This window comes from Rosa rugosa, chromosome 1 (genome assembly GCF_958449725.1).
Source record: "Rosa rugosa chromosome 1, drRosRugo1.1, whole genome shotgun sequence".
In the NCBI taxonomy this organism is placed as follows: Eukaryota; Viridiplantae; Streptophyta; class Magnoliopsida; order Rosales; family Rosaceae; genus Rosa; species Rosa rugosa.
In genome coordinates this window covers 47,198,498-47,224,093 of record NC_084820.1, presented here as the reverse complement: position 1 = coordinate 47,224,093, position 25,596 = coordinate 47,198,498, and the positions used below count along the sequence as shown (strand labels likewise).

The following is a 25,596-nucleotide window of genomic DNA, read 5'->3' as shown; positions in this document are numbered from 1 at the left end:
TCCAATTCTTCAACTTCTTTCATCATTTGGGCCTCTAATGACTTCATATGCTTGCGTTTATATAATTGTGTGTGTGTATATACACATGTTGATTTTACATATGCTTATTCATATATCTTATGTCACTTGATTTTTGACAATTATCGTGTTACTTCTTATTACGACTACTGTTCACCTCGTCACCAGGTGACTAAAAATTTCATGATCATCTACTATTTGATCTAGATTCAATTATTGATATTAGAACACTTAAAATACCTTTATTTAATGTAAACCCTTAAATTTAAATCCAGTGGTGAGTGATCATGAATTTCATGCTCACCATTGATCACGCGCGTGAAGATCTCTGCACTTATTATTAGATGAGCATTATTTTATGCAACTTATATACTACAACAATGGAATTTGATCGGTAATTTTTTATTCAATATGGACTAAGAGCATCTCCAGCAGTGATACTTATATTTATTGCTAAAAGTGAAATATAACTAGTTAGCTATTAAGTTATGCTCCAGCAGAATACCTAAATCCCAAGTTAAATTTAGGTTTTAGTTAAATTGTCTCTCATCCTAGCTAAATATAGCTAGAGAATTTAGCAAAAGTTAAATTTAACTTTTGTTTAGGTATTTTGCTAGAGTAGAATTTTAGCATAAAATTAACTAAATATTAAATTTATTTTGAAATAAATAACCTGTTGGAGATGCCCTAAAGTAATATCAAAGTCAACAAACACGCAAACTCAAATATGTGCATGCACAAGCGAGGAAGGCATGCAAGATGCATGTGTTTGGTGCAATCTATCAGAAGAAAAGTTGATTATTAAACTATAAATAAAAAAAATCTCGCATTTGCGATCGTAATTTTCCACTAGCATATAGGAAAGATAGTATAAACGAATGCGATCATGACATCAGGGTTAAGTTCTTTTGTTAATTTCAGATCATACTTGTCAATGCACGACACATGCAATTTTTTTTTTTTTCCTTAAAAACTTTGCACAATACACTTAATACTACATACAACATAAATGTAATCAGTCCCATAGCTAGAAAAAGCACGAAAGCCAACCAATTTCCAACCCCCTTCAACATTTAAGACATAGAATTCCTCCACTTCGGAGTAACTCTACCTCTAACCAACTTGGTCTTCATATCCATCGCTGGCGTTTGTTTCCCATACCCAACCTCCCCTTCTCCACCCTCATTAATCCTCACCAGACCACTCCCGCTCTTAAATGAAGGTATTCCAAAAACATTCCACTTGAAAACCCCTTTCTTTTTCTCCCTTGATTTCCTCTCCATCTGCATTTGCATTGAATTGCATTGGCTCTGCAGCCTAAGGACCTCATCTTTCAAACTCCTTATCTGCGTATGCAGATTCGACATGTCTCGCTTTGAGTGGCATCTGGCGGCGCCTGGATCTGCTAAGGGGTTTGGGCTCCTTGCACTGCCGCTGAACGAGCCACTCCAGTCGATGTTTCTGTGGAGCTTGGTTTGCTCGGAGAAGAGGACTTGGATTACAGCTCGGACCGGCAAGCGTTCGTTTTGAGCAGCATGAAGAGATGCCTCAGGGGAGAGCTTTCGACTGTCAATTAGTCTACACAGACTCTTGCGATCATGCTTGGATACTCCAGGATGTGCCTGCATGCAGCAATATATGGCCGGAATTAAGGAAGCATATATCAGTTAGTTTATAATTAAACACAACATGCTAGATATTTATAGTCTATATATATGCAATTCAATCATCGTAATTCCTCTTTCTTACGTACTATTCTTTCAGGGGAATTCTAATTAAAAAGTAAAAACTAACCAATTGGATGCTATTACTCGGTCATCGATCTAAAATGTGCATTAAACTTATGAATTTGTCTGGTAATCAAATAGTTAAATGAACTCTAATTCACTAAGACCTTAAAAATAAACGGTCCGTCCTCCGGGATGCAAATTCCCGGATAGCACATCCTTACTTATGAAAGAACAATGTGATATATATTGAAAAAGGCAGGGACCCTAATTAATTTAATCATATATATATATATATATATGCACAACGTTAATTATGCAGCAGAGTGGAACAACGGATAAACCAAATTTTGGAGCTGGGTAGGCCGACCACTGTGTACATAACAAAGGGCATTTATGTCATTTTACTAATAGAGTCGTCCAAGAAGCCACCTAATTAAACAGTTTCAGATGTCTTGCTGGTGACAACACAGCCATATATGGCTCCATTCGATCTTCAGGACCAGTTAACAGATAAGCTTAATTCTTTCACTGGATTCTGTACTGTCTACGTCCTAAGCTCCCCTCTTTCTTATCTTGTTTCCGTTATAGATACAGAGTGAATCATCCAACTCATCTTAATTAATGAACTCAAATTAATTATCCAAAATTCTTAGTGATTAATTAAGTGATGAACTACTCAAATGATGCTATTATAACTTACTTTGAGATAAGTATCAATGGCTCGGTATAACCCATCATCTGTGGCTCGAGCATGGCTAGGCAGAGCTCCAGCGAGGGCCGCAAACTCCGGCAAGCTCAGATTCACATCCACAGCGGCCTCAGCAAGGTAACAATCCACGAGCTTCGCCACCTTCACCATGGCAACTCCACTTTTAGCAGCAGACTCCTCCAGGTTCACAAACCTCTTCACCAACCTAATAACAAGTTCAACGTCCAATAATGTCCCGCACGTGTGACTAAAAGAAGGAATCATGAGTTCCTTTAGTGACGCTTGGTCTAGCTGCCACGAAATCCTCTTCTCCAGCTCTGCTCGATAAGAGGGCTCGACCCCCACCATGTTGGCGGTCCTTAGCAGCCGGAGGAGGAAGTTGCACGGGATGCAGTCCTTCTCCGGAGGCAGAACCCCGACTAGGGTTTCGACGAAGAACCTTTTTCTCATCCACAAGGCTGTAACGCTTTCCGGGGAGGACTCAAAGTTGGTCAGGCTGCTCTTTTGGTCAGAGAAGACATCACCCAAGAGGTCGGGAAGCCATTTGGAGGCGTAGTGGGTGATAATTGAGCCGATGAGGTCGGGTCGTACGCCTTTGGCCTTAATTCCGGTTAGCGTTTTGACAAAGTAGTCCATGTCGAGAATGCAAGCATCGTCGAACCAGCATTCTGCTGCGAACGGGGAGGGTTTCCCTGGGAAAGTGACGGATTCTTGCAAGTAGTACTCTTGGTTGTTCTTCATTATTTTGGTGCAGTGGGTAATGATGGAGTTGAGGGTATATATGTATGTAGAAGTAAAAGTAATTCCTGAATTGGCAAGAATGCCCTTCTGTTATTGAAATGATCTGAAGAAAAGGACAAGGATGGCTTGGGGTTTAAGTAATCTCAGTGGTGTAGGCGCCTGTACTGAGGTCTGAGGATGAACGGGTGAGAACCGAGGAGGACGATGCATATGGATAAAAGAGAGAGAGAGAAAGAGAGTTGGCTAGCTATTAGGGAGAGGGTGAGTGAGATGAGGACAAGATGGGTTATAAGTACAAAATATTCCTTCCAATGACACATTTAATGGCTCATTGTCTGGTATGCATGGAGAACAAAACTAATTATAACACCACCGATGGCTTGAAAGAGACTCCTACCAGAAAACTCTTCCCTCCCTCTTTCTTCTTCTCTGTAAATTACTGTGAGGATCGAATATATATGACCAGAAAAAACGGTGTGATATTTCACACAACACGTACACCGCCCGGTTATCACATTCCTATATAGAGTACTCTTGATTTGCACCAATATTGTGTTTAGAGCACCCACTACCTATGTACGAAGTCATGGGTTCGAGTCAACATAGGGGCAGAAGTGAAACCCTTTGATCCTCTTTTTAAATAGAAAAAAAAAAAACCTATGGACGTAAATCGAGACTATTTTCTTAGACCCCCCATAATTAAACTCTATCCTAATTAAATTGCAAAAGAATGTTGCTTTGGAGTACTATGATTCAAATAATGAAGTCGATGAACAATCCTCGTCAATGAGACAGATTTGGTACGGTTATGTATCAATTATGTACTCTAATTACGTGATGGTAGTTGGTATTAATGGTTTTTTTCTTTTTTCTTTTCTCCATGGTGTAGTTTAATGATAGTTGGTATAGGGATGGAATGATAGGTCTATCCGAAAGCCTCTATATACCAAGTTACCAACTATAGTATAATAGGTTAGAGTACTCATCACTTACCGAAAGATGAAGATGATGCTGCCGTTGAGAGTAATATAAAAAGAAGAAGGTGATGGGGTATTGCCGCATGAAAGCGCCCACTCTTGTAAGTTAGTACATCAAACTAGCACGTGAACTTTCCCTTCTGTATGGTAGCGCTAGTAGCGCTAGCTGCGCCACTGACCAACAACGCCACCTCTGGATGCGCATGTCCCCACTTGAGAATTCTGCTAGGGGTGCTACATAATACCAAACTTGTTCATTTAGCGACGGTAACGGGACGAGTCGAAGCATGGTTGAACCTAAGGTGTATGGCCGGATCTGAATATTTAGCCATGTAAGGCGAACAATCGAAATGTGGCCTATGTAATTGTTTTTCTTCAGGTAATTAGTAGTGTACGTAATCTATTCTTGTTTTTGGGCTGCTGAGGTGAAACTCAAGAGGTTTTCAATGTTTATGGGCTGGCCTCATATTTATTGAAGAAATGCATAACTGCTGTAGAAAACGCAAGTTAAACCTAAACGAATTGTAGTTCAAGCCCATTTCAATCCTTTGTGTAGTCCTTGGTTTCATAACGCTGTATGTTGTCATTGTTGCCCTGTATGATGGTTTCTTGGACCTTACCGATCTCGCTGCAGAGTGCAGACCCTCATGTTTCGGCTCCAGTTGAAGAACTTTTTCCTATTCTGAAATCCGAGATGTTTGAAAGGTTATCAACAAAACTCTAGATTGTGCTAAGGGTTGAAGTGCATGAGCGTAGGGAGAGGGGCGCGAGAAGGGTCAGCTTCTCATATTTTCATCTTAATTGTTGATTAATTGAACTTTCTATATAAAAATATAAAGAAATGCTCATCTAAGTGGTAAGGTACAAATGCATCTCAACCACATGTATTAAATATAAAAACAGAAATTATAACAACTTAAAACTGTGCATTATCTCAGCCGTCAGATTCATTTGTCTATCACATTAATCTCTTAAAAACAGTCCTTTTTTTATTTTATTTTTAAGATGATCAAAAAATTTCACTTCTACCCCTATGGTGACTCGAACCCAAGACCTAGATCTTAGGTAATAGGTGCCCTAACCACTAAGCTAACATCACTTCGTCACTTAAAAACTGTCCCTTAGATGAGCAGACCTTTAAATATATAAGGACAAAATACTGTTTACTCCATATACTTATAGGGTCGCGACGTTTCAGTCCCTGACGTTTCAATTTCACCTAAAAACTTCCTGAACTCTCCAATTTCACCCAATTGGTCATTGCCGTCAATTTTCCGTCAAAAATTCTGTCATCTTGCTGATGTGGCAGTTTTTTCACAGTAAAATGACTATTTTACCCTCACCGACCAAAAAATTTTTTTTTTTTTTTTTTTTTTTGTTCCTTTTTTTTTTTACTCTCTTTTCTCTCTTTTTTTTTTTAACTCTTTTTTTTCTATTTTTTTTTAAATTTGTTCTCTTTTTTTTTCCCTACTCTTTTTTTAACTCTCTTTTCTCTTTTTTTAAACTCTTTTTTCTCTTTTTTCTATTTGTTCTCTCTTTTTTTTTAACTCTCTTTTCTCTATTTTTTTAATTTGTTCTCTTTTTTTGTTTCCTACTCGTATTAAAAAAAAAAATTCTCTCTGTTTTTTTTTTTAACTCTCTTTTATCTTTTTTTTTTTTGTTCTCTCTCTCTCTCTTTTTTATATTTCTTTCTCTTATCTTTTTACCTCTTCCTCCTCTCTGCTCTTCGGCCTTCTCTTCCCCCTCTCTGATCGAAGCTCAAGTTTCTGGCCACGCTTGGACGCCAGAATGTTAAGAAAAAGGAGAGAAAAGATAGTAAAAAAAAAAAACAGAGAGAGAGAGAACAAATAAAAAAAGAGAAAAGAGAGTTCAAAAAAAAAAAAGAGAAAAAAGAGTTCAAAAAAAGAGAGTAGGAAACCAAACAGAGAGAACAAATTTAAAAAAAAAAAAGAGAGAAAAGAGAGTTAAAAAAAGGAGAGAAAAGAGAGTTAAAAAAATAGAGAAAAGAAAGTTAAAAAAAAAAGAGAAAAGAGAGTTAAAAAAAGAAAAAAAAGAGAGAACAAATAAAAATACATAGAGAAAAGAGAGTTAAAAAAAAGAGAGAGAAAAGAGAGTTAAAAAAAAAAAAAAAAAAGGAGAAAAGAGAAAATAGTCATTTTACTGTGAAAAAACTGCCACATCAGCAAGATGACAGAATTTTTGACGGAAAATTGACAGCAATGACCAATTGGGTGAAATTGGAGAGTTCAGGGAGTTTTTAGGTGAAATTGAAACGTCAGGGACTGAAACGTCGAGACCCTATAAGTATCGGGAGTAAACAGTATTTTGTCTAATATATAATATAATGTTCAAGTAAATCTCTATTTTTTGTCTGATCCAAACTCTAGGTTACTTGACCTAGTAGTAATAGGGTTTTAATTAGAGATAATCTCGGAGAATCTTAGAGATATCCATTCAATGTATGATTAACTTTCCTTGTACAATTCAGATTCTATGTATTGTAATCCTCTATATAAAGAAGGCCCTATTATCAATGAGAATACACAACAACTTTTCCTCAATTACCGTTTCTCTAAAACACGTTATCAGCATGAAGCCCTAACCTTGAAATCTTAATTTCGTAGCCCTCAAATTCCAGCACCCACCGCCGCACACATAAAAGCCCTCAGCCCTAGAAGCCCAGAACCGGCGGCGAAACCACCAGAACCGGCCATCGAAAATTCCAGACCGGCCCTGTTAGCCTCGCCAGACCCCTGCACAGCCTCTACAGAGATTTGCCGAGCCCCTGCAGAGAAGCCCCGAACAACCCCTGCCGTGACTCGCGCACCCCTGTGCATGTCCCTGCCGACACCTGCGCAGTGCGCACCTCTGTGCTTGCCCTCGCGCACACCTGCCGAGCATCTGTCGACATCTGCCAACAGATCCCTCGCACAGCCCTCGACAGCCCCGCGCGCGCCTTTGCGCTCGATAGGCCCCTACAACCACTACAAAAAAGAATTACATTGGCTTCGGAAGTTTGCGTCGGCACACTTTTGCCGTCGCCAAAGACTGGCATTTCGCTTCGGCAAAGCTACACCGTCGCACGTCTTACGACCGAGTAGATATGTCGTCGCATGGGGGTAGCTAAAGATTAGAACTTGGGTTCGGCAAAGATCAGCTGTCGCAAGGTATGAAAAGTTTGCCACTGCAACATACATGTTGTCGCGTAAGAACTTAAGAAGGCTACGATGCTACGGGATTCTTTTAAGAAAATCTAATTTCGAATCGAAAAAGCCTCATTTTCTTCAACCCTCCTCTTCTCCCACAACCCTCTATATCCTTTTCTCTGTTCTTGTTCCAACTCACCAAATTGAGCTTCGAAGAACTTGGTTGCCATTGGGTTGATCTGGATCCAGATCCAGGGCTTATTCTTGTTTGTGTATTTCAATTAATTTTCTTGGTCTCCTATCGTTCCTTTTCCATTATTGTTGAACTCTAGTCAACTAACATGCTTCAATTTCGTTGGCTGGGTTTCACTGCGAATTCCCCTTTCACTCTGGTTTGCTAAATGAGAAGCCTCCAATCTCTCCCCCCCCCCCCCCCATCCTTTATCACGACTATTCTTTGTGCATCCAATTTCACAACGAAAAAAGAAAACCCTAGATTTTTGGGGAAAATCAGAATGAATGTCAAGGACATCTTGGGTTTGCTCAAAACCATGCATCCCTTGTAGCGGGAGAAGAAATCGCGGCCTCGCAAGGAGTCTCAGTGCAAAGTAAGGTTCTAAAAATCGGCCTAGGCGGCTGAGTTCCGTTCGGATTTTGGAGTAGTCGATGGAGCTAGGCAGTGGGCTGAAAATCGGCCGCCTAGTCGGGCTAGGCGGAGCCTAGGCGTTCTGGGCGGGTCTGCTGGGCGCTCTCCTTGACTGACTCACTCCCTCATGAATTTCTGGGTTGAAGATATTGGAATTTGGTAAGTTGAATTTCTGGGTTTATTTTTTTCAATCGATCTATCTGGGTTCTCGCTCTATCATGGATTTCTGGGTTTTCAATTGAAGTCTCGAGCTTTTGGTCAACTGGTCTTGCTCTTGGACTCTTGGTTCGATTCAAAAATCTTCAAGTTGGTAAGTTGTTCGCTGCCTTTCTCAGTTTCTCTTGGTTCGAATAATGAATGTACGAGTTTTACTATGATCAAATTGTATTATTGAGCTGTTGACAGGTTGGATAGTTGGCTGTTTGAATGTTTTCCAGTTTTGGAATTTGAAGTTAGCTTACTGCCTTGCTCTGTATCTGACTTATCCGTTTGAACTTTTGATGATTTTGCATCTGTTTTGGATGGGAATTGAATATTTGTTTGCATATTGGATGCTAAATCTGTGTTTAGTAGTAAGTAGGAGAAAAATGGGGATGACCCAGTTTCGTAGTTCTGGCAATTTAGCATCAAAGATTGCAAAGATTCCTTTTTGGTCAACTAGGGGTCTTATGTTGTCGACTAGTTTAGAGGATGTGTATGGTGGTGATTGTGTTCTGGACTTGTTTGTTGATTGGACTTTGCTTACTGCCTTGCTATAAGCCTATAATGCTATGTTTCTGATTGTCAGTCTCTGTGTTTACATTATGGGAGCTTATGTACGTACTTGGTTCATTTGATAGGCCAAGCTGTGGTGTGACTGTCCTTTTTGGACTGAAGATGGTATGTGCCTCCTGCGTGACTGCAGCGTCTACGAATGCCCGGAAAATGAATTTTCGGAACCTTTCAAGAGGCCCTTTCACCGTGGTCTTCCATCCGACAGTTTGGTTTGTCAAGATGACAAGCTGCAGGGGTGTGTTGACCGCACTCTAGACAGTAGGGCTTTCAGAGGCTGGATTGAGACAGATAACCCTTGGACAAATGATGACGAGACTGATAATGGTAATTTACTGAATATTATCTTTTATCTTATGCTTTCTAGTATTAACTGTGGTTTTAGTCCTTAGTAAAGATTTTATTGATTAGCTGAAGTAATTTTAGATGCGAAAGTCATTATTTATAATTTAGTGTGGAATGCATATGCTATATATATTATGAGAGACATCAGAAACCAATGAAGACAATAGGCTTGCATTTTAAATGACAGAGCTAAATTTTTTCGGATCTTACCATTTATTGAATGTAGGTCATGGTTTATGGTACATGTAGCAAACAAATTCTGAATGTAAAACTGCCTCAATGGTTCTGTGTTCATTTCTCTCAATGAAAAATTTCTTGTTGGAGTAAATAACTGATTTTTAATCATGTTGTTCAGAGATTGACTCTGTTAACTTCTGATCTGCAGATGAGATAACATATGTGAACCTTCTACTGAACCCTGAACGTTACACTAGCTATGCTGGTCCATCAGCAAGAAGGATATGGGATGCTGTTTATTCTGAAAATTGCCCAAAATGTGAGTCGAAACTTTTGGTAGATCTACTTGGTTGATCTAAATTTACACTCAAATGTACACTTTTCCAAATTTCACTCTAAATTTCACTTAAATGTACACTTCTCCACACTAGGATCTATGCTTTCAGAAAGTAATTAATCAGAGGATTTCAATATCAATTTGCCTGAACTTTCATATCAGTAAGTGTAGTCCCAAGTCTCATGCTCATCCTCCCTCTCTTCACTTATCTATGTAGATATAAAACGGACACATATCTGGAGGAAGATCCCTGCAAAGCTTTTCTTGAAGTAGAGGAAGAAAAGTACCTTGTATTATCTTGTAAACTCTTGTATAAGAGCTTCATTTCTTTTGTAACATTCATGAGAAAAATCAAAATGTAACATTCCCTTTTCAATATGTTTAATTCCTTTTTGTACAGCTTTTATTAAAAAAAAAAAAAAATCTGGCATTGCATATTTGCATGCCAGATTTTTTTTTATTCATAAATACAATTTTGCGACGGCAATTTCACCGTCGCAAAGCTTTGGTAGCCGTCGGTGGCGTCGCTATAGATATTTGCGACGGCATTTTTCAGTCGCAAAATGCTTGCGACGGCAAGACACTAATAAGCTTGCGACGGTGCATTAGCCGTCGCTAATATCAATGGCGACGCCCCCAACGACATCGGCGCAATTGCCGTCGCCATTGGTCTTTCGCGACGGCAATTTCACTTTCCGCGACGGCACAGCGCCGTGGCAATTTGAATTTTTTTTTGTAGTGAACACCTATCGACATCTGCCGACAAAGCTCATGTGCCCCTCGCCCAAGCCTCAATCGCTGCCGACAGCCCTCGCCTAGCCCCTGCAAGGGCCGCACAGCAGCCTCGCACAAGCCCTGCCAGCTCCGCCAGCAGCCACCGCCAAAACAGCTCCGGCCACTGTCAACCACAGCAGGCCGCCAGTTTCAGGCCACTTTTCAGACGACATCTCCAACAACTTTTTCCGGCCAAATTTTCCGACGACCTATTTCAAGGTATTTTTTTCTAAAAGTTCCCATTTTTGAAGTTTTTATTCTTTTTCTCGGGGACTTGCAACCTCCCTTCTTCTATCCCCCTTTCTTCTTCATAGGGGAGACCAAAAGCCGAACTGTGGGGGTTCGTGCTCACTCCAAACTTGGAGCTTGTAGAGTCCTCCAAACTTAGAGTTTGTTGAGAAGAAACGATCGACCATAAACATCATTGTTTCGATCTAATCCAAACCCCTCTTGGAATTGGATTTCTTGGAAGCAACTACGCTCAGAAATCCCTAACTTCTTGGAAGTGACTACGCTAAGAAATTTTATTGTTTTTCCTGGTAGCATTTTTCGCTCCGAAACTAACTCTAATCTTTTGTTCAGGATGAGTAACCTGAACAAGTTGAACTTTGTTCCACTGGAGACAACAGGCGCAGGATACTACAGGTGGGTCTGTGATGTGCGCCAAAATCTTAAGGCTGATGGAATTCTGGAAACCATCCAAGAGCCAAGTCAGAACGTGCTCACTGTTGAGCAAGCTACCGCTTTTGAAGCGAATCAAGCTAAAGCCATAATTCTCATAACAAGGCACATGAATGACGCGCTCCAAAGTCAGTACCTCAATGAAGAGGGCCCTAGAAAACTATGGGTAGAACTCGAGCAGCGATTTGGCAACGTTCGTGACTCCCTGCTTCTTGATTTAGAAGTGAGATGGCATAGCCTCCGCTTCTGTGATTTCAAGTTTGTACTTGACTATAACTCGGAAGCCCTTCGTATCAAATTTTTGATGGAATTCTGTGGAAAGAACATCACTGATACGATGTTGATCGAGAAGACTCTCTCTACCTTCCCCGTCTCTGCATTGATGATTGCTAAGAATTATCAGATTGATGTGAATGCAGGACGTATCACAAGGTTTCATGAGCTTATTGGTGCCATGAACGTAGCTGAGAAGCACGACAATATCCTTATAAAGAACTATAACTCTAGACCTGTGGGAACCAAGTCTATTACGGAGTCTAACTATAGTCGCGCCCCCAAGGGAGGACGCAAGGAGTGAAACCCTAAGAGTAGAGATAATTCTGGACGTTCTGGTCCATATACTCGCCCTAAAGAGGAAGGAAACCATCAAGAAAGGCGTGCACGGAACCGTGGAGGTCAATGTGTGAAGAGAGAGAGAGGCAGAGCCTCCGGCTATGGTGGTGATGCCACCAAGGACAATGGTCGTCCTAATCGTGCCCCAAAGGCGCCTCGTTCAAGGGAGCCTGACCATAATGATGTTTGTCTTCGGTGTGGATCATCCGGACATTGGGCCAAAGCATGTAGAGTATCCCAGAATGTTGCAGACTTATACAAGGCGTATCATGAAGCAAGGGAAGCACATTACATGGAGCAAGATGATCAAGGTGACGATCTCGCTCTTAGGGTGGACGACTTCAAGGGCCAAGAAACTGGCGATTTTTTGATTAAGTCCTTTTATTTTTCAAGATATGTAGGCAATTGCCATAATATTTTTGTAGTAGATGCCAATGGTTTAGTCTTTCTTCAAAGTAGGCTCACCCAAAGTGAATGTGATGTCTAGGAAGGTTTTGAGATTAGTGGTACTTAAGCGAGCCTTGCTCCACCGACATCTCTCTACTCATCTGGTCACATTTGCATTGGAGTTACCGAAAGAAGTTAGACAACTGCCATTGTTTTGCATTAGCTAGTTTACTGGATTAGATTTTCTTTGGCTAAAGAAACAATTATGTAATTCCGTTTAGCTTATTAATAAAAGTTGAGTTCTTTTCTTTATGACTCCTTTTTTCAATTACGAGCTTTTCTTTTACTAAAGGATTCTGGAGAACTACAATGTCTTGCGGATAGTGCGACTACGCACACCATTCTCCATCATAGGCAATTATTCTTGGAGATGTTGCCTACATTTTCCTCTGTGACTACAATGGCTGGGCCATCAGGTCTAGTTCAAGGACATGGAATGGCCCAATTCCTATTGCCAAATGGCACCTTGATTAATGTTGCAGAAGCTCTCTACGCTCCTAAGGCATATCGAACCTTATTGAGTTTTAAAGATATTAGAGCCAACGGATTCCATGTGGAAACGCATACTGAGAACGGAATAAAGTTCCTTTGCATTACCTCTAATGATTGAGGACGAAAGCGCATCTTAGAGAACCTTATGTGTCAATCTAGTGGACTTTACGTCACTACAATTCGACCAATTGAATCCAATAATGTGATAAGAGAAGATCTGTTGGATTCAGACACATATTGACTTTGGCATGACCGACTAGGACATCCTGGTCGTGATATGATGATTCGTATATTAAAGACTTCACACGGACATCCATTCTTTAGAGCAAAATGAAGCAAGAATCAAAGATTGATTCCCGGACTTAGCTTGACCGCCGCAAATGTCCCATTTGACAACGCCACAAATGGCGCCACCCATGGCCATAACGCCATGGATTTTAATCCCCATGACCATGATGCCATGGATGCCACTTCCCATGGTTCAAATGTCGTGATGGGTGATGTAGTCACACATTTTGCTTCTAATAGCGCTACAGACACTCAAGCCCAACCAAAATCCTCATTGGTTGCTTCTAAGGCCCCTCGCTCATTTTGCAAAGCCTGTTCCTTAGGAAAATTAGGACCGAGACCGTCCTACACAAAGGATCCCAAAATACTCATTCCGTTCTTACAGAGAATCCAAGGGGATATCTGTGGACCAATTCAACCATCATGCAGACCGTTTAAATACTTTATGGTATTGGTTGATGCGTCGACACGCTGATCACATGTCGTGCTGTTGTCCACTCGAAATGCTGCTTATGCTAAACTCCTAGCCCAAATTATCCGTCTACGGGCTCACTACCCTGACCATCCAATTAAGTCAACTCGACTTGATAATGATGGGGAGTTTACATCAAAAATGTTCGATGACTATTGCATGTCACTAGGGATTGATGTAGAGCTTCCAGTTCCCCATGTTGATACCCAAAATGGTCTTGTGGAAGCCGCTATCAAACAATTATAAATGATAGCACGGACATTGGTTATGCGAACCAATCTCCTTGTTTCCGCTTGGGGATATGCAATATTGCATGCAGCGACGCTAATTCGTCTACGACCCACTGCCACCCAATCTTATTCTGCGTTACAACTAGTGACTGGGTACGAGCCTGATATCTTGCACATACACATATTTGGGTGTGCAGTTATGTGTCTATCACGCTGCCACAGCGTACCAAGATGGGTACCCAAAGACGAATAGGCGTATATGTTGGATATGAGGCTCCAACTATTGTCCGCTACCTGGAACCCTTGACAGGCGATATATTTACCGCTAGATTTGCGGATTGTCACTTTGATGAGACAGTCTTCCCATTGTTAGGGGGAGATAAGAACATGAATGTTCAACAGGAAGGACTGGAATTGTCGTGGTCTGTCCCCACTATGTCTCATCTCGATCCCCGTACCGCACAGTCCAAACTTCAAATGCGAAGAATAATCGAGCTCCAAAACATAGCAGACACTCTGCCTGATGCGTTTTTTGATGTTGACAAAGTGACGAGATCACATATACCTGCTGCAAACGTGCCTACAATGATTGACGTCCCAAATACTGGACGTAACGCCGCTCCTGAGGTACTATGAGATGGCGCCACTGCCAATATTGGCAGTGATGTGGCATCTATGGCCGCAGGTCCTGCAAGGAAGCGCGGTAGACCGGTTAGTTCGAAGGATTCTCGCCCTAGAAAGAGAGCGAATAAGGCACAAACAAATCCTTTGATCATCGATACTCAAAATCTGTCTCATGAGAATGTTCCGGATTATGGCTATGTCCAAGAGACGTCATTAGGGGACGCCTCAATGTCAGAAACTATCCCTAAGAATGTAGAGATCTCTGTAAATTACACTAGTGTACATGGGACGTGGGAAAGAAACTCCATCATCATTGATGATGTATTTGTGTATTCAGTAGCGCGTGAGATTATTGAGACCGATGACATCGAACCACGCTCCATTGATGAATGCCAACGTAGAGTTGATTGGCCAAAATGGAAAGATGCGATGCAGGCAGAACTTCATTCTATAACGAAAAGAAAGGTATTTGGAAAAGTTGTGCCAATACCGCCCAATACCAAACCTGTTGGTCATAAATGGGTATTCGTTAGAAACCGTAATGAGAGAAATGAGATTGTAAGGTACAAAGCTCGCCTTATGGCGCGAGGCTTCTCACAACGCCCTGGAATCGACTACGAGGAGACCTATTCTCTCGTAATGGACGTCATTACGTTCCGCTACCTTGTCAGTTTGGTAGTTTCTGAAACACTGAACATGCAACTTATGGATGTGGTTACTGCGTATCTATATGGGGATCTAAATATAAAGATATACATGAAGGTCCCAGATGGACTCCAGCTACCTAAATCAAGTGGCTCTAAACCATAGAGCGCGTTTTCCATAAGGTTGAAACGCTCACTATATGGATTGAATCAATCCGGACGGATGTGGTATAATTGTCTAAGTGACTACTTGATTGGTAAGGGATATGTCAACAATGAACTATGCCCATGTGTGTTCATAAAAAGAATAAGTTCTGGATTTGCAATAGTAGCAGTTTATGTTGATGACATGAACATAATTGGCACCCATAAAGAGTTAGGGGAAACCACTGAATACTTGAAATCCGAGTTTGAGATGAAAGATCTTGGGAAAACACGGTTTTTCCTCGGTTTGGAACTTGAGCACCGTGAAGATGGTATCCTGATTCATCAATCAGCTTATACCCAAAAGATGCTTAGGCGTTTCAATACTGACAAGATTAAGCCTTCAAGCACCCCAATGGTCGTCTGTAGTCTTGATCCGAAGAATGATCCATTTCGTCCAAGAGATGACGATGAAGAAATGCTAGAGGCAGAAGTGCCCTACCTAAGTGCAATAGGCACATTATTGTACTTAGCTCAATGCACTAGACCAGACATCTCATTCGCTGTGAACTTGTTAGCTAGATATAGCTCTGTGCCAACACGACGCCATTGGACTGGTGTTAAAGATATCTTTCGATACCTAAGTGGTACCAGTGATATGGGCTTGTTTTATCCCTACAGAGAGATGATGGATTCGAAACCATCATATGTCAGGGACGCCATACACAGTGGTCTGCGTTCCCTCTCCCTGTCCCAAAACGACATAAGTGTTTTTGAAGGTTTTGCTGATGCTGGGTATCTCTCTGACCCACACAAAGGTTGTTCCCAAACTGGTTATGTATTCACCATGGGTAAGACCACGATATCTTGGAGGTCTACCAAACAGACCTTAGTCGCTACTTCTTCAAACCATGCAGAGATTATTGCTCTTCATGAAGCAATTCATGAATGTATATGGCTTCGATCCATAGTTACTCATGTTCGAAGTAATTGTGGTCTGGAGTCTACCACAAAGCATTTATGAGGATAATACTTCTTGCATTGAACATTGCATTGAACAAATGAAGCAAGGCTACATCAAAGGATACAACACCAAGCACATATCGCCCAAATTCTTCTACAATCAGCAACAACTGAAGCTCCTCAAGATCAAAGTGAACCAAGTTTGATCTAAGGACAATGTGGCAGACTTGTTCACTAAGTCATTGCCCAAATCCAAGTTCGAGAAACATATGGAAAGCATTGGCTTGCGAAAGTTATCTGAACTCCGAGGATCGTAGTCATCAGGGGGAGACGCAAACATCAGGGGGGGATGTCTACATGTTGATCTTGAAATGTGAAAGGTGTGTTGTACTTTTTTTCTCCTTCGACCGAGGTTATTTTTGTCCCACATGGTTTTTGTTACTCGGCAAGGTTTTTGACGAGGCAACGAGATGAGCACCACGTTTAGGCGACACAAGGGGGAGTGTTCAAGTAAATCTCTATTTTGTGTCTGGCCCAAACTCTAGGTTACTTGACCTAGTGGTAATAGGGTTTTAATTAGAGATAATCTCGGAGAATCTTAGAGATATTCATTCAATGTATAATTACCTTTCCTTATACAATTCAGATTCTATGCATTGTAATCCTCTATATAAAGAGGCCCCTATTATCAATGAGAATACACAGCAACTTTCTCTCAAGTACCGTTTCTGTAAAACATATAATACTATAATGACCCTCCTAATTAAGTCCTAACAAATGGCAATAATATATGTTTTTTTCAGCTTTACCATTGGTCTAATTAAATGCATAATTTTATCTCTTTACTTTCCGGTTTTAATGTTTGATACATTCCTTTTTCAATTTCTATTAATACAGAAAGATTTTACATGGAGCTATCAAACTTTTTTTTTTTTTTTTTCCAATGTAATAGTTATTTATGTTTTGACTCTCCTAAATAAAATTTCTAGCTACGCCACTGTTGAAGTGAGCATTCAACCTATGATCTCTCGAGCATAAGTTGGAAGATGAGGACTTTCAAAATTAAGCCAACAAAAAAAAATTGATGTCAGGTTCTCCAATGAAAAGTTGTCAACGTTTACTCCCTGTTTTTGACACTAGTGTAACATCTTGTACCTGAATCAGTTTACTAGGTTTCAGAGGGATCAAGATTCAAGAGGGTGTTTTTTGTTTGGGTCCTTGACCAAAAGCACCAAAATAAGCAATAATTATCCCACTTCCCCCAGCAACAGATTTTTATTCCCACACACACAATCTAACAGCAAATGACTATTTTACCCTCAAAAAAATTAAAAAATTACCAACATTCCCACTCTGTCTCTCTCCTCCATTTGCAGCTGCGATCTTCTCTCTCTCTTCCAGAAAGTGCCGACCCGTGGAACTCTATCATCGCCGGCGCGGCCACCGGCGGCCTCCTCTAGATGCGACCTCCGACGATCTGCTCTCTCTCTCTATCTCCTCCAGAAGCCAACGCCTGCGATTTCGATTGAGATTAGAAGAGTAATCTCCTTCTTCGCCGAGATTGATCTCCGTCTTCGCCGAGATCGAGCTTGTCCTGGCTATATAAAATGAAGATTGTGATTGTGATTGTGAACAAATTATGATGGAGACTAGGATTGTGATGTAGAACCAGAAAGTGAACGAGCTTTGAACATCTTGGGGTGATTTTGATGGTGGCGGACTCGGAGTCAGAGTCAGAGTCGGAGACGACGAACTGGGTTTTGATTGTTTTGAACGGTGGGTTGGATTGGTGCTTGGTGAGGGTTTGGGGTCTCATTTTTGGTCGTCTTCTCCCTCTCTGATGATCGTCGCCGCTCCGAAGTCAAGCCCATCTGGGACTCCGCCAGTTGCAGAGACTCCCGAGATTGCGGCAAACCCCATCTTCCTCGAGCATTCCTTCGTCTGAAACTCCGTCAGAGTCGCCGGCGATGTTCTCATCGAGCAGTAGCCCACCAAGTCCGTCGCCGGCAGGTTTGTCGCCTGAGGGTGCTTTGGTCTTGGGTGTCCAAATAATTTTTTTTTTTTGTAAACTGTGGGAAGAAATCTGAGAAGGAAAGGAAAAAAAAAAGTTGTATTGGGGGGCAAATCAAAATGGTGCTACTTCTGTTTTGCAACAGAAGGCCCGAAAGGAAAGAAAACAAAAAAAATAATATTCTAGTGCTCCCCAATAGACGTCTATTGGGGGGCAATATACGTCTATTGGGGAGCAATAGACATTTGAATGGATGTAATCTACTCATTTTTTTGCTTAATCAAAGTTTTATTTATCTAATTTTATGAAGATTAGTTCCCATTCCGGAGATTGAAAGTTCTATTGGGGGGCAATAGACGTCTATTGGGGGCTAATAAACCGAAAGTTCTATTGGGAGGCAATAGACGTCTATTGGGGGGAAATAGATGTCTATTGGGGGCAATAGAGGTTTTCAGAAAAATCCGGTGGGCGGCGGCCGGTGACCGGAATCCGACGAAAGTTGGCTGGATTCCGGTGACCGGATTCCGGTGAAGTCTCCTATGGTTTCTCTCTCTCTCTCTCTCTTTCTCTAAGTAAACAAAGGGGTGAGGGGTAAAATGGTATTAAAACAAAAAAACAAACAAAAAATCTTAATGGGGTATTAGGGAAGACTTCCTTAGAGTGTATTGGGTAAGAGAGAATTAAGAAAACTTAATGGGGCCCTAGAAATGGGGTAAATAGACAAAAACCCTTTTTGTTTACTCTTTAGGGTTTTATGCCTCAAGTTGCGTTTATAGTTTCCTTTTCAAATGACACAATTACCCAATTTGTTTATCATGTAATTACGATAACGTCACTAGGTTTGTTTTACTATATTCCACTTTGAATTTTTATTTTTTTTATTGGTACAAAGGCTCAAAAGAAAACGATTACATGGAAATAGACTCGGGAAAGAAAAAGTCTAGCCTCCTCCCTCCTTTCTTCCTGTTCAGTGACACTTTTTTGCATTGTTGGGCGGACCATCCTTTTGAAATGTGGTATCAGTTTGATGCAGTTACTCTCTAAGGTGATTTGCAAATGGAGAGTGAGAAGTCGAATAGGGAGCTATTGATATCGGTGAATCTGCAAGTGCATTTCGTGATTTGTATGAAATAGTTAGGGGAATCATTGGTGATTGGTGGATCAGCAAGTGCATATCGTGATCTATGTGGTGCAAATCGGCGTGGCGACGAGTGGTTGAATCTACAAATCGTTACCTGTGACATGTTCCGATTTGATCAAGGACCAAAATATCGAGTTTCGAGGAAATTTCGATGGTCCCGGAAACGGAAATTTCGACGGAAATATCGAGGATATATCGATTTCGGTAAATAATTAAGAAAAATGATGGAAATTTGAAGAAAAACATGGAAATTTTAAGTGAAACTTTTAGATATGTTTATTTTATCAATTGTCTATTATATATAGAAAGAAAACCTTGAATAAACCTTGTTATATAGTAATTAATTTAAGATGAAACGGTAAATGCTGAATCGCTGATAACTGCTGGATTAACTTATTTTTGTTAATATCTCAATACTTTACTAATCTCCTATATAATGTAGGAGTATATTGAGATAATGTAGGAATGTATTAATTTAAGACACCAAAAAGTAAAAGCAATAAATGACTAAATGTCATTAATTAGAACTATAAAATAAATAATAAGAACTAAATGGTAATGAAATTAACACTAAGATTTTAGAGTGAAGAAGTAGTATCCATGAGAAGTGAAGAAAGGAACTAGTAGTTTTCTTTGGTGGAAGGTATGAAGATTATTTTCAACTATTTATAGAAGTTATAATTTGAAATGTTGTTGTCAAATTTTTGAACATTTAGTAAAAAATAATTCAAGATAGTAATTGAGTGTTAGATAGTAAATGAATATATATCAGAATGTTGTGATTAACACACAAAAGCTTGTCCAGCCGAGTTGGCAAACCCTCTCAAAGGGTAATGGGAAGACCAAGATTCGATCCTTGCTGTTGTTGTTGGCTTTTTGGCTTGAATTTCAAGCTAACCACTCATCCACCACGTGCTGGGCCCACAGATGTTAACTTTGCATGTGAGAGGGGATGGAATGTTCCGGAATTTTCTCAATTCTGGGAGATATTTCGAATCTATCGGGATATATCGGGAAATATCGAAAATATCGGCCGAAATTGTGATGGTATGGTGTGGATATATCGGGCCTTGAAAAAAACGAAATTTTCGGCGAAATTTCGCCGATTTTTTCGATTTTTCAGTCCTTGGATTTGATGGCAGACATATATAATAAGGTAGTGGCTTCTTTTCAGTTTATAGTTATTGTTTGTTTGAAGTTTTTAGTTGTCTTTAGATTTTGGATTTGTGTTCAGATCACAAATAAGTTCATACTCTTTCGAGTTAGGGTTGTTGTAATTTCGGTGCATGCCTAGATTTGGTTATCTAGTGTGTTGTCAATAGAACTCAACTTTTTGCGCGCTTAAGGCCATACGTGAAATTATGAGCTTGCATTGATGTGATCATGAGATCCCGGAATATTTTGTACGTATCCCAGTTATTGTTGACTATTTTGATCAATTTGGCTTGTTCAATTGCCCAATTTTATCATCGTCATTGAATCCATTGACATGTCGGTCTCTACTCTTTCGAGCAAAGATATTTAGTTTTAGTTTATTAATGTTTGTTGTTAGTTGTAATCCCTTAGTGGATGTTGTAATTGCAATCGATATATAATTGCAGTTTATTTGAATGAAATTTCTTTGGAAAAGATAAAATAGACTCGGGATTTAGCAATGCCACGTCTAACAAGAGTAGGTTGCAAGAGAACCGTTCCCAACACTAAGTTACAAGAGACTGCAATTGTTCAAAGTTCCAATTTCAATGGATCTGAGACTATCCATTTTAGCAGATCTTGTTAGACGGCTTTGATTTAGGTTGAAGAATGTAATTAGCCTTTAAATCAATTTTGGGTTAGCTTGAGCTCTTGGCCAATTTAGACCACTCACATAAGTTACCATATAATTTGGAGCTGCCGAAGCTGTGAAGCAAAACTCCAGATTCAAAGTCTGCTGGTCCCAAGACTCAAGTACCCGAAAGGGGAACATCAATTTACAGATTTTTATGGAATTGAGCCTTTAGTTTACTCAATCCACTCACTAAAACAGCATCGTTGGCCTCAACCAGACCATATAATCAGGAAAATAGCGAACTCATGAACATAACAATGACTTGGCCTCGCAATGTAAGATTTTTCTTTGAAATAAGAATCAAGACATGCATAGATTTTTTTAAGGCTTTGGTCTCATATATAAGAGGTCAGAAGTTCGAGCCCCATCAAGGGTGGGAATGGGGTGGGGTTTTTTTTTAAAAAAAAAAAAAAAAAAAAAAAAAAGAACCAAGACATGCATAGATTTTTTTTATAAAAATAAACTAATCAAGTTTATTCCAATTGTAAATTTAATTTTAATTCTACAAAATATGGGAACTCGGACTAAACAGGACTAATTCAAATATCTATGGAAACAAAAAAGCTGGCCATAAAAGGGAGTCACAATCTTATGCTTATTTTTTCAAGCAAAGTAACAACTATCCTACCACCAGTAATCACCTAGCATTGCTGATTTGCTGCTTCTCATCAACCACTTATTCTTCCTGTTTTGGCCAACGAACAGGAGACTTGTATGTTGCAGGGAGGTGAAGTGACGCTTAAGCACTGCTGGTTGAGTCTCCGAGTGCTGGGTTCAGCAATGGCTCGGTCGCAAGAGAACCGTTTTCACTTCCTTCAGACACAACCGGGATCTTAACATTCGCTCTTTCCATCTCCTTTTCAAGTTCTTCCTCCCGTCGCAATGCAGTGAACTGGGTGTCAAGAGACCTGGCTGCTCCAAGCCATGCGAGAACAATCACCAGAAGTACTCCTCCAAGGTAAGGAGTTGAGTTTGCAAGTGACCCGAATGTTAAAATCATAAACTGCTGAATAAGAGCACCACCAGACTTCCCCAATGGGTTGCAGACAACATCAATGGCTGCCTTTCCTTTAACCTGGAGCAAGAATTCAATAGCCAGTATGAACAAAAGAGGTCTCAAGTTAAAAATTAAACTGGAAAACTCGAAACTCTTTTTCAAAGACGACTATAAGCATTTGCCGAGCTAAAGCTTTCATCTAATGATGATGTCTTAACAGATGACAATTAATAAATAAAAAGAAGAAGGCATGACTGAAACTATTTAATGGCGGAGTTCTAAAACCTTGAATTCCAAGTAAAGTGCTCAAACCTTAGTGTCTTCATCCAAGGGAATGTATGCCATTTCTTTGCACGGGTCAAACAAACTGTACTTGGCACTCTTGCTGAAAATGTTTTGCAACGCACCCACATATACAGCTGCCAGAAGAGGAGTCATCCCTAAGCTTGCAATAGCTGGTGAAAGTGGGCCACCAAACAATATCAGAGAGAAGAAACCAACTCCGGTCAGAAGTAGTACAGTAGGTGTGATCTTCGCAGCAACTCCCCATCCATATTTTTCGAATATAAATTGGCTGAGCAACATCATTGTGAAAGTCGCTATTCCGGTGGCAGTTGAGAAGTCACCCATAAAAGAAGAGTACTCATTCGGGCTTGGAAACTGCACAGTACACAAGGTAACAACAGCAGTGAAGTATCAATTAGCAATTCAATCCTTTTTCAGTTGTTAAGGACAGGCAAATATCAAGTACTCTAGCTAAAGTTTACCTGAGCTTTGAGCTTGGACTTCCATGTAACCTCAACAAGGTTGATACTAATACCATATGCAACCACCAAAGTGGCAAGATCTCTGATGTATGGTGAAGACACCAAAAACTTCAAACTCTCCATTGTCCCCATTTTGGGCTTTTCCTGTAAAGAAATTGAAGATTAGAAAAAAATGCTATGCCTCATATTCAACTAAGGATCATAAAAATATGCACTAGCCTGTCAACTAAGTACAATATGTGGCAATTCAAAAATCATAAGTTTTCTTCACGATAGTTCCATGTTTTGGAATTTCATCAGGATAGGTTTGATAAATTAGTGTTGGGGATAATTGCTACAAATCATACAAGTGATATGACAGTTCCATTAATATCATGGCCATAAGAGCTATTACCCATACATAAGAAAACAAAAATGGCCTTCCAATCATTTTGGATTCATTAAGCACCATGTTAACGAACATCCAAACTTAGTAAACAGAAAAACAGCCCATTATAAAAACATTGGCAAGGAATCCAAGAAGCTTTAAAGATTACCACAATATGTAAAGGATTTTAAATACTATAATGCTACTTTTTCAATTTCCAAATAACATGTAAACAGGTGGTGCTGTGATAAACAGTAATCAGGCAATAAACAGAGCAGACTAATGTGAAAAGTTGGGACTTAGGACCAAAATGAACAGAATCAGACAGCCTATGTATCAACACAACTGAAATGTGTAAACAAGTAGTCTTGTAGCAGTAGATTACCTTCTTCTTCTTGCTGCGGGTGGGAAGAGGAGCATAGGCATTTGTCCACCAGTATAGACCGCAGATTGCAAAGCCCATCATCACCACAATGCTCATCATCCCCTTTAAGGAAAGGGCCCAACCATCAACTCCAGGACCCAAATTTTTCCTCAAATTAGAGAAATACTTTACTGTTCTGCCTGAGAAAATGAGGGCAATATTGGCCCCAAGTCCAAAAAGAGGGTAAAACCTTTTTGCTTCGTCAACGGTAGTTATCTGCACAAAACACGTCTAACATTAAGTATGCAAAACATTGGGAAGCAGGCCACAAAAAGTTGTGTGGGAAACTGTTGAAATCGTTTTGTGTATTCTGTAATAATCCAAATTCTTGGCAAACAGGTCGATGGGGGTTGCAAACTAACTGTGATATTACTGATATATGTTACAAGAAAAATTAATATCCATATGAATCACAAGTTACACTAAATGCTTAATAAGCCAGCACTTCGAAACATCAAACCACCAAAGTTGGTTCTTGGCCAGTTGGCCTATACGCTGTGCTAAAACAGAGATGACTTATAGTTTCTGCTTAATTTCGAAGGATAAAAAGCAGAGCATACGCAATCAAGAAACCAAATAATATCAAGACTCCAATTTGATCCTAAGAACACATTCCGCTTCCATTTCTGAGCAGCCCACACAAATGAATTGTTTCTACAACAATTTTCATTTATAAGGAATTATATATATATATACACACACACACAGACACACACACAATGAACAATAGATGTACCAAAAGTAAGAATGAAAACAAAGAAACTAGGGGATGTATATGGCATGGCACGAAATAATCATATATCATTGATGCGATAAGATTAGTAGAAATGAATCATAGGACAAAGTTATACCTGATTGGCAAACCCCCAGAAAAGCACAGAAACGACCACACTCCCCCACAATTCAGCCATGACATAGAACAAACAAAAGCTCCAAATCCTCAGGATTGCAAGTGGACCAAGGAATCTAGGGCCAAGAGTGTTGAGAAGACTATCAGCAAGCGCTTCAGGGTGGATGTAGCTGCTCATGGGATACAAGATGAACCCGAAAGCCCCGAAAAAGGCGATGAATGGAAGAATAACAGTGTAGAAGAGAGCCTTCTTTGACAAAACATTCGACAACTTTGTGTACAAGAGCATGAAGCCAACAGCCATGGGCAAATTCACCCAAGTCTTCAAGAATGGTATAATCTCTGCACTACTCCCTTTAGCTGTTACAACCAACACATCTTTCGTATCCCTCAGGATTGTGTAATTGAAAAGAATACAAAAGAACATCAACCCAAGTGGTACAATCTTCTTGAGGGTTGAAGTCCCAATCCCCAAGAACTTGCGCTCCTCAATTTCACCAAACCCATCAGCCGCAGCAGCAGCAGCCTCAGCTCTGCAGACGAACAAGTTCTTCTCTTTTGCGCCAAAGCCATGAGTTTTGGGGGCAAAGGTTTGAAATTTCTGGAACCCATTAGAGGAGGAAAGAGATAACCCAGTTGGGGTTTTGGGTTTTGTGGAGAAAGCTCGTTGCTTTAAGCCCAGAGAAGGCTGTGAATACCTGGCCTTGGGATTTGGGGGCAGAGAGAGGAGCCCTCTGGTTTGTAGAACAGCCTCCATGTCTCTCTTTAGGTCCCTTCAACAAAACCCAGAGGTAGGTTTTATCAAGAGGAGAACATGAAGAGATTTAAGAGAGACACAGATAAGGGAAGTGGGGGAAATACTAATAAGGAGAGATAGGGTGAGTCAAGATCTTTTATATATCTCTCTCTCAGAAAGGTGTGAAAGGTGCGAAGGTGTGAAAGGGTGTGAGGGGTAAGAATGGATACAAATATCTCTACTGGGGTAAAAAAAAACACAAACCCAACACACAAGATCAAAGTAGTAAGCTTTCAAATGAAAAAGAGAGAAAATTTTAATCTCTTTTGTTTCCAGAATCAAAAATTTAATGGGGAAGATGGGTTTAAGAAAGTGCAGAGCAAGTTGGTTTAAACTGTGATGTGTTCGTGGCCCCAAACACACACAGATGGAAATGAGAGCGTGACTGGAGGCAAATTTGAAGTATGGCGCAGTCGGGGTAGTCGGAAAAGCATCCCACAAGTTCGC

At 40.2% G+C, this 25,596-nt stretch overlaps 2 protein-coding genes across 2 annotated transcripts; both read right to left on the bottom strand.

Moving 5' to 3' along the window:
* Window positions 1-953: 953 nt before the first annotated feature.
* LOC133739331 (root phototropism protein 3-like) lies at window positions 954-3,438 on the bottom strand. Its single transcript, XM_062167087.1, has 2 exons — window positions 2,449-3,438; window positions 954-1,640 (listed from the first exon to the last, which is right to left on the bottom strand). Exons 1-2 carry the CDS (start codon window positions 3,196-3,198, stop codon window positions 1,092-1,094), a joined length of 1,299 nt encoding a protein of 432 aa, XP_062023071.1. The 5' UTR covers window positions 3,199-3,438; the 3' UTR covers window positions 954-1,091.
* A 17,935-nt stretch (window positions 3,439-21,373) lies between these two features.
* LOC133725151 (plastidic ATP/ADP-transporter) lies at window positions 21,374-25,514 on the bottom strand. Its single transcript, XM_062152284.1, has 5 exons — window positions 24,355-25,514; window positions 23,465-23,719; window positions 22,713-22,856; window positions 22,258-22,605; window positions 21,374-22,023 (listed from the first exon to the last, which is right to left on the bottom strand). The coding sequence occupies exons 1-5, from the start codon at window positions 25,108-25,110 to the stop codon at window positions 21,688-21,690; spliced, it is 1,839 nt and encodes a 612-aa protein (XP_062008268.1). The 5' UTR covers window positions 25,111-25,514; the 3' UTR covers window positions 21,374-21,687.
* Between the last annotated feature and the right edge of the window lie 82 nt (window positions 25,515-25,596).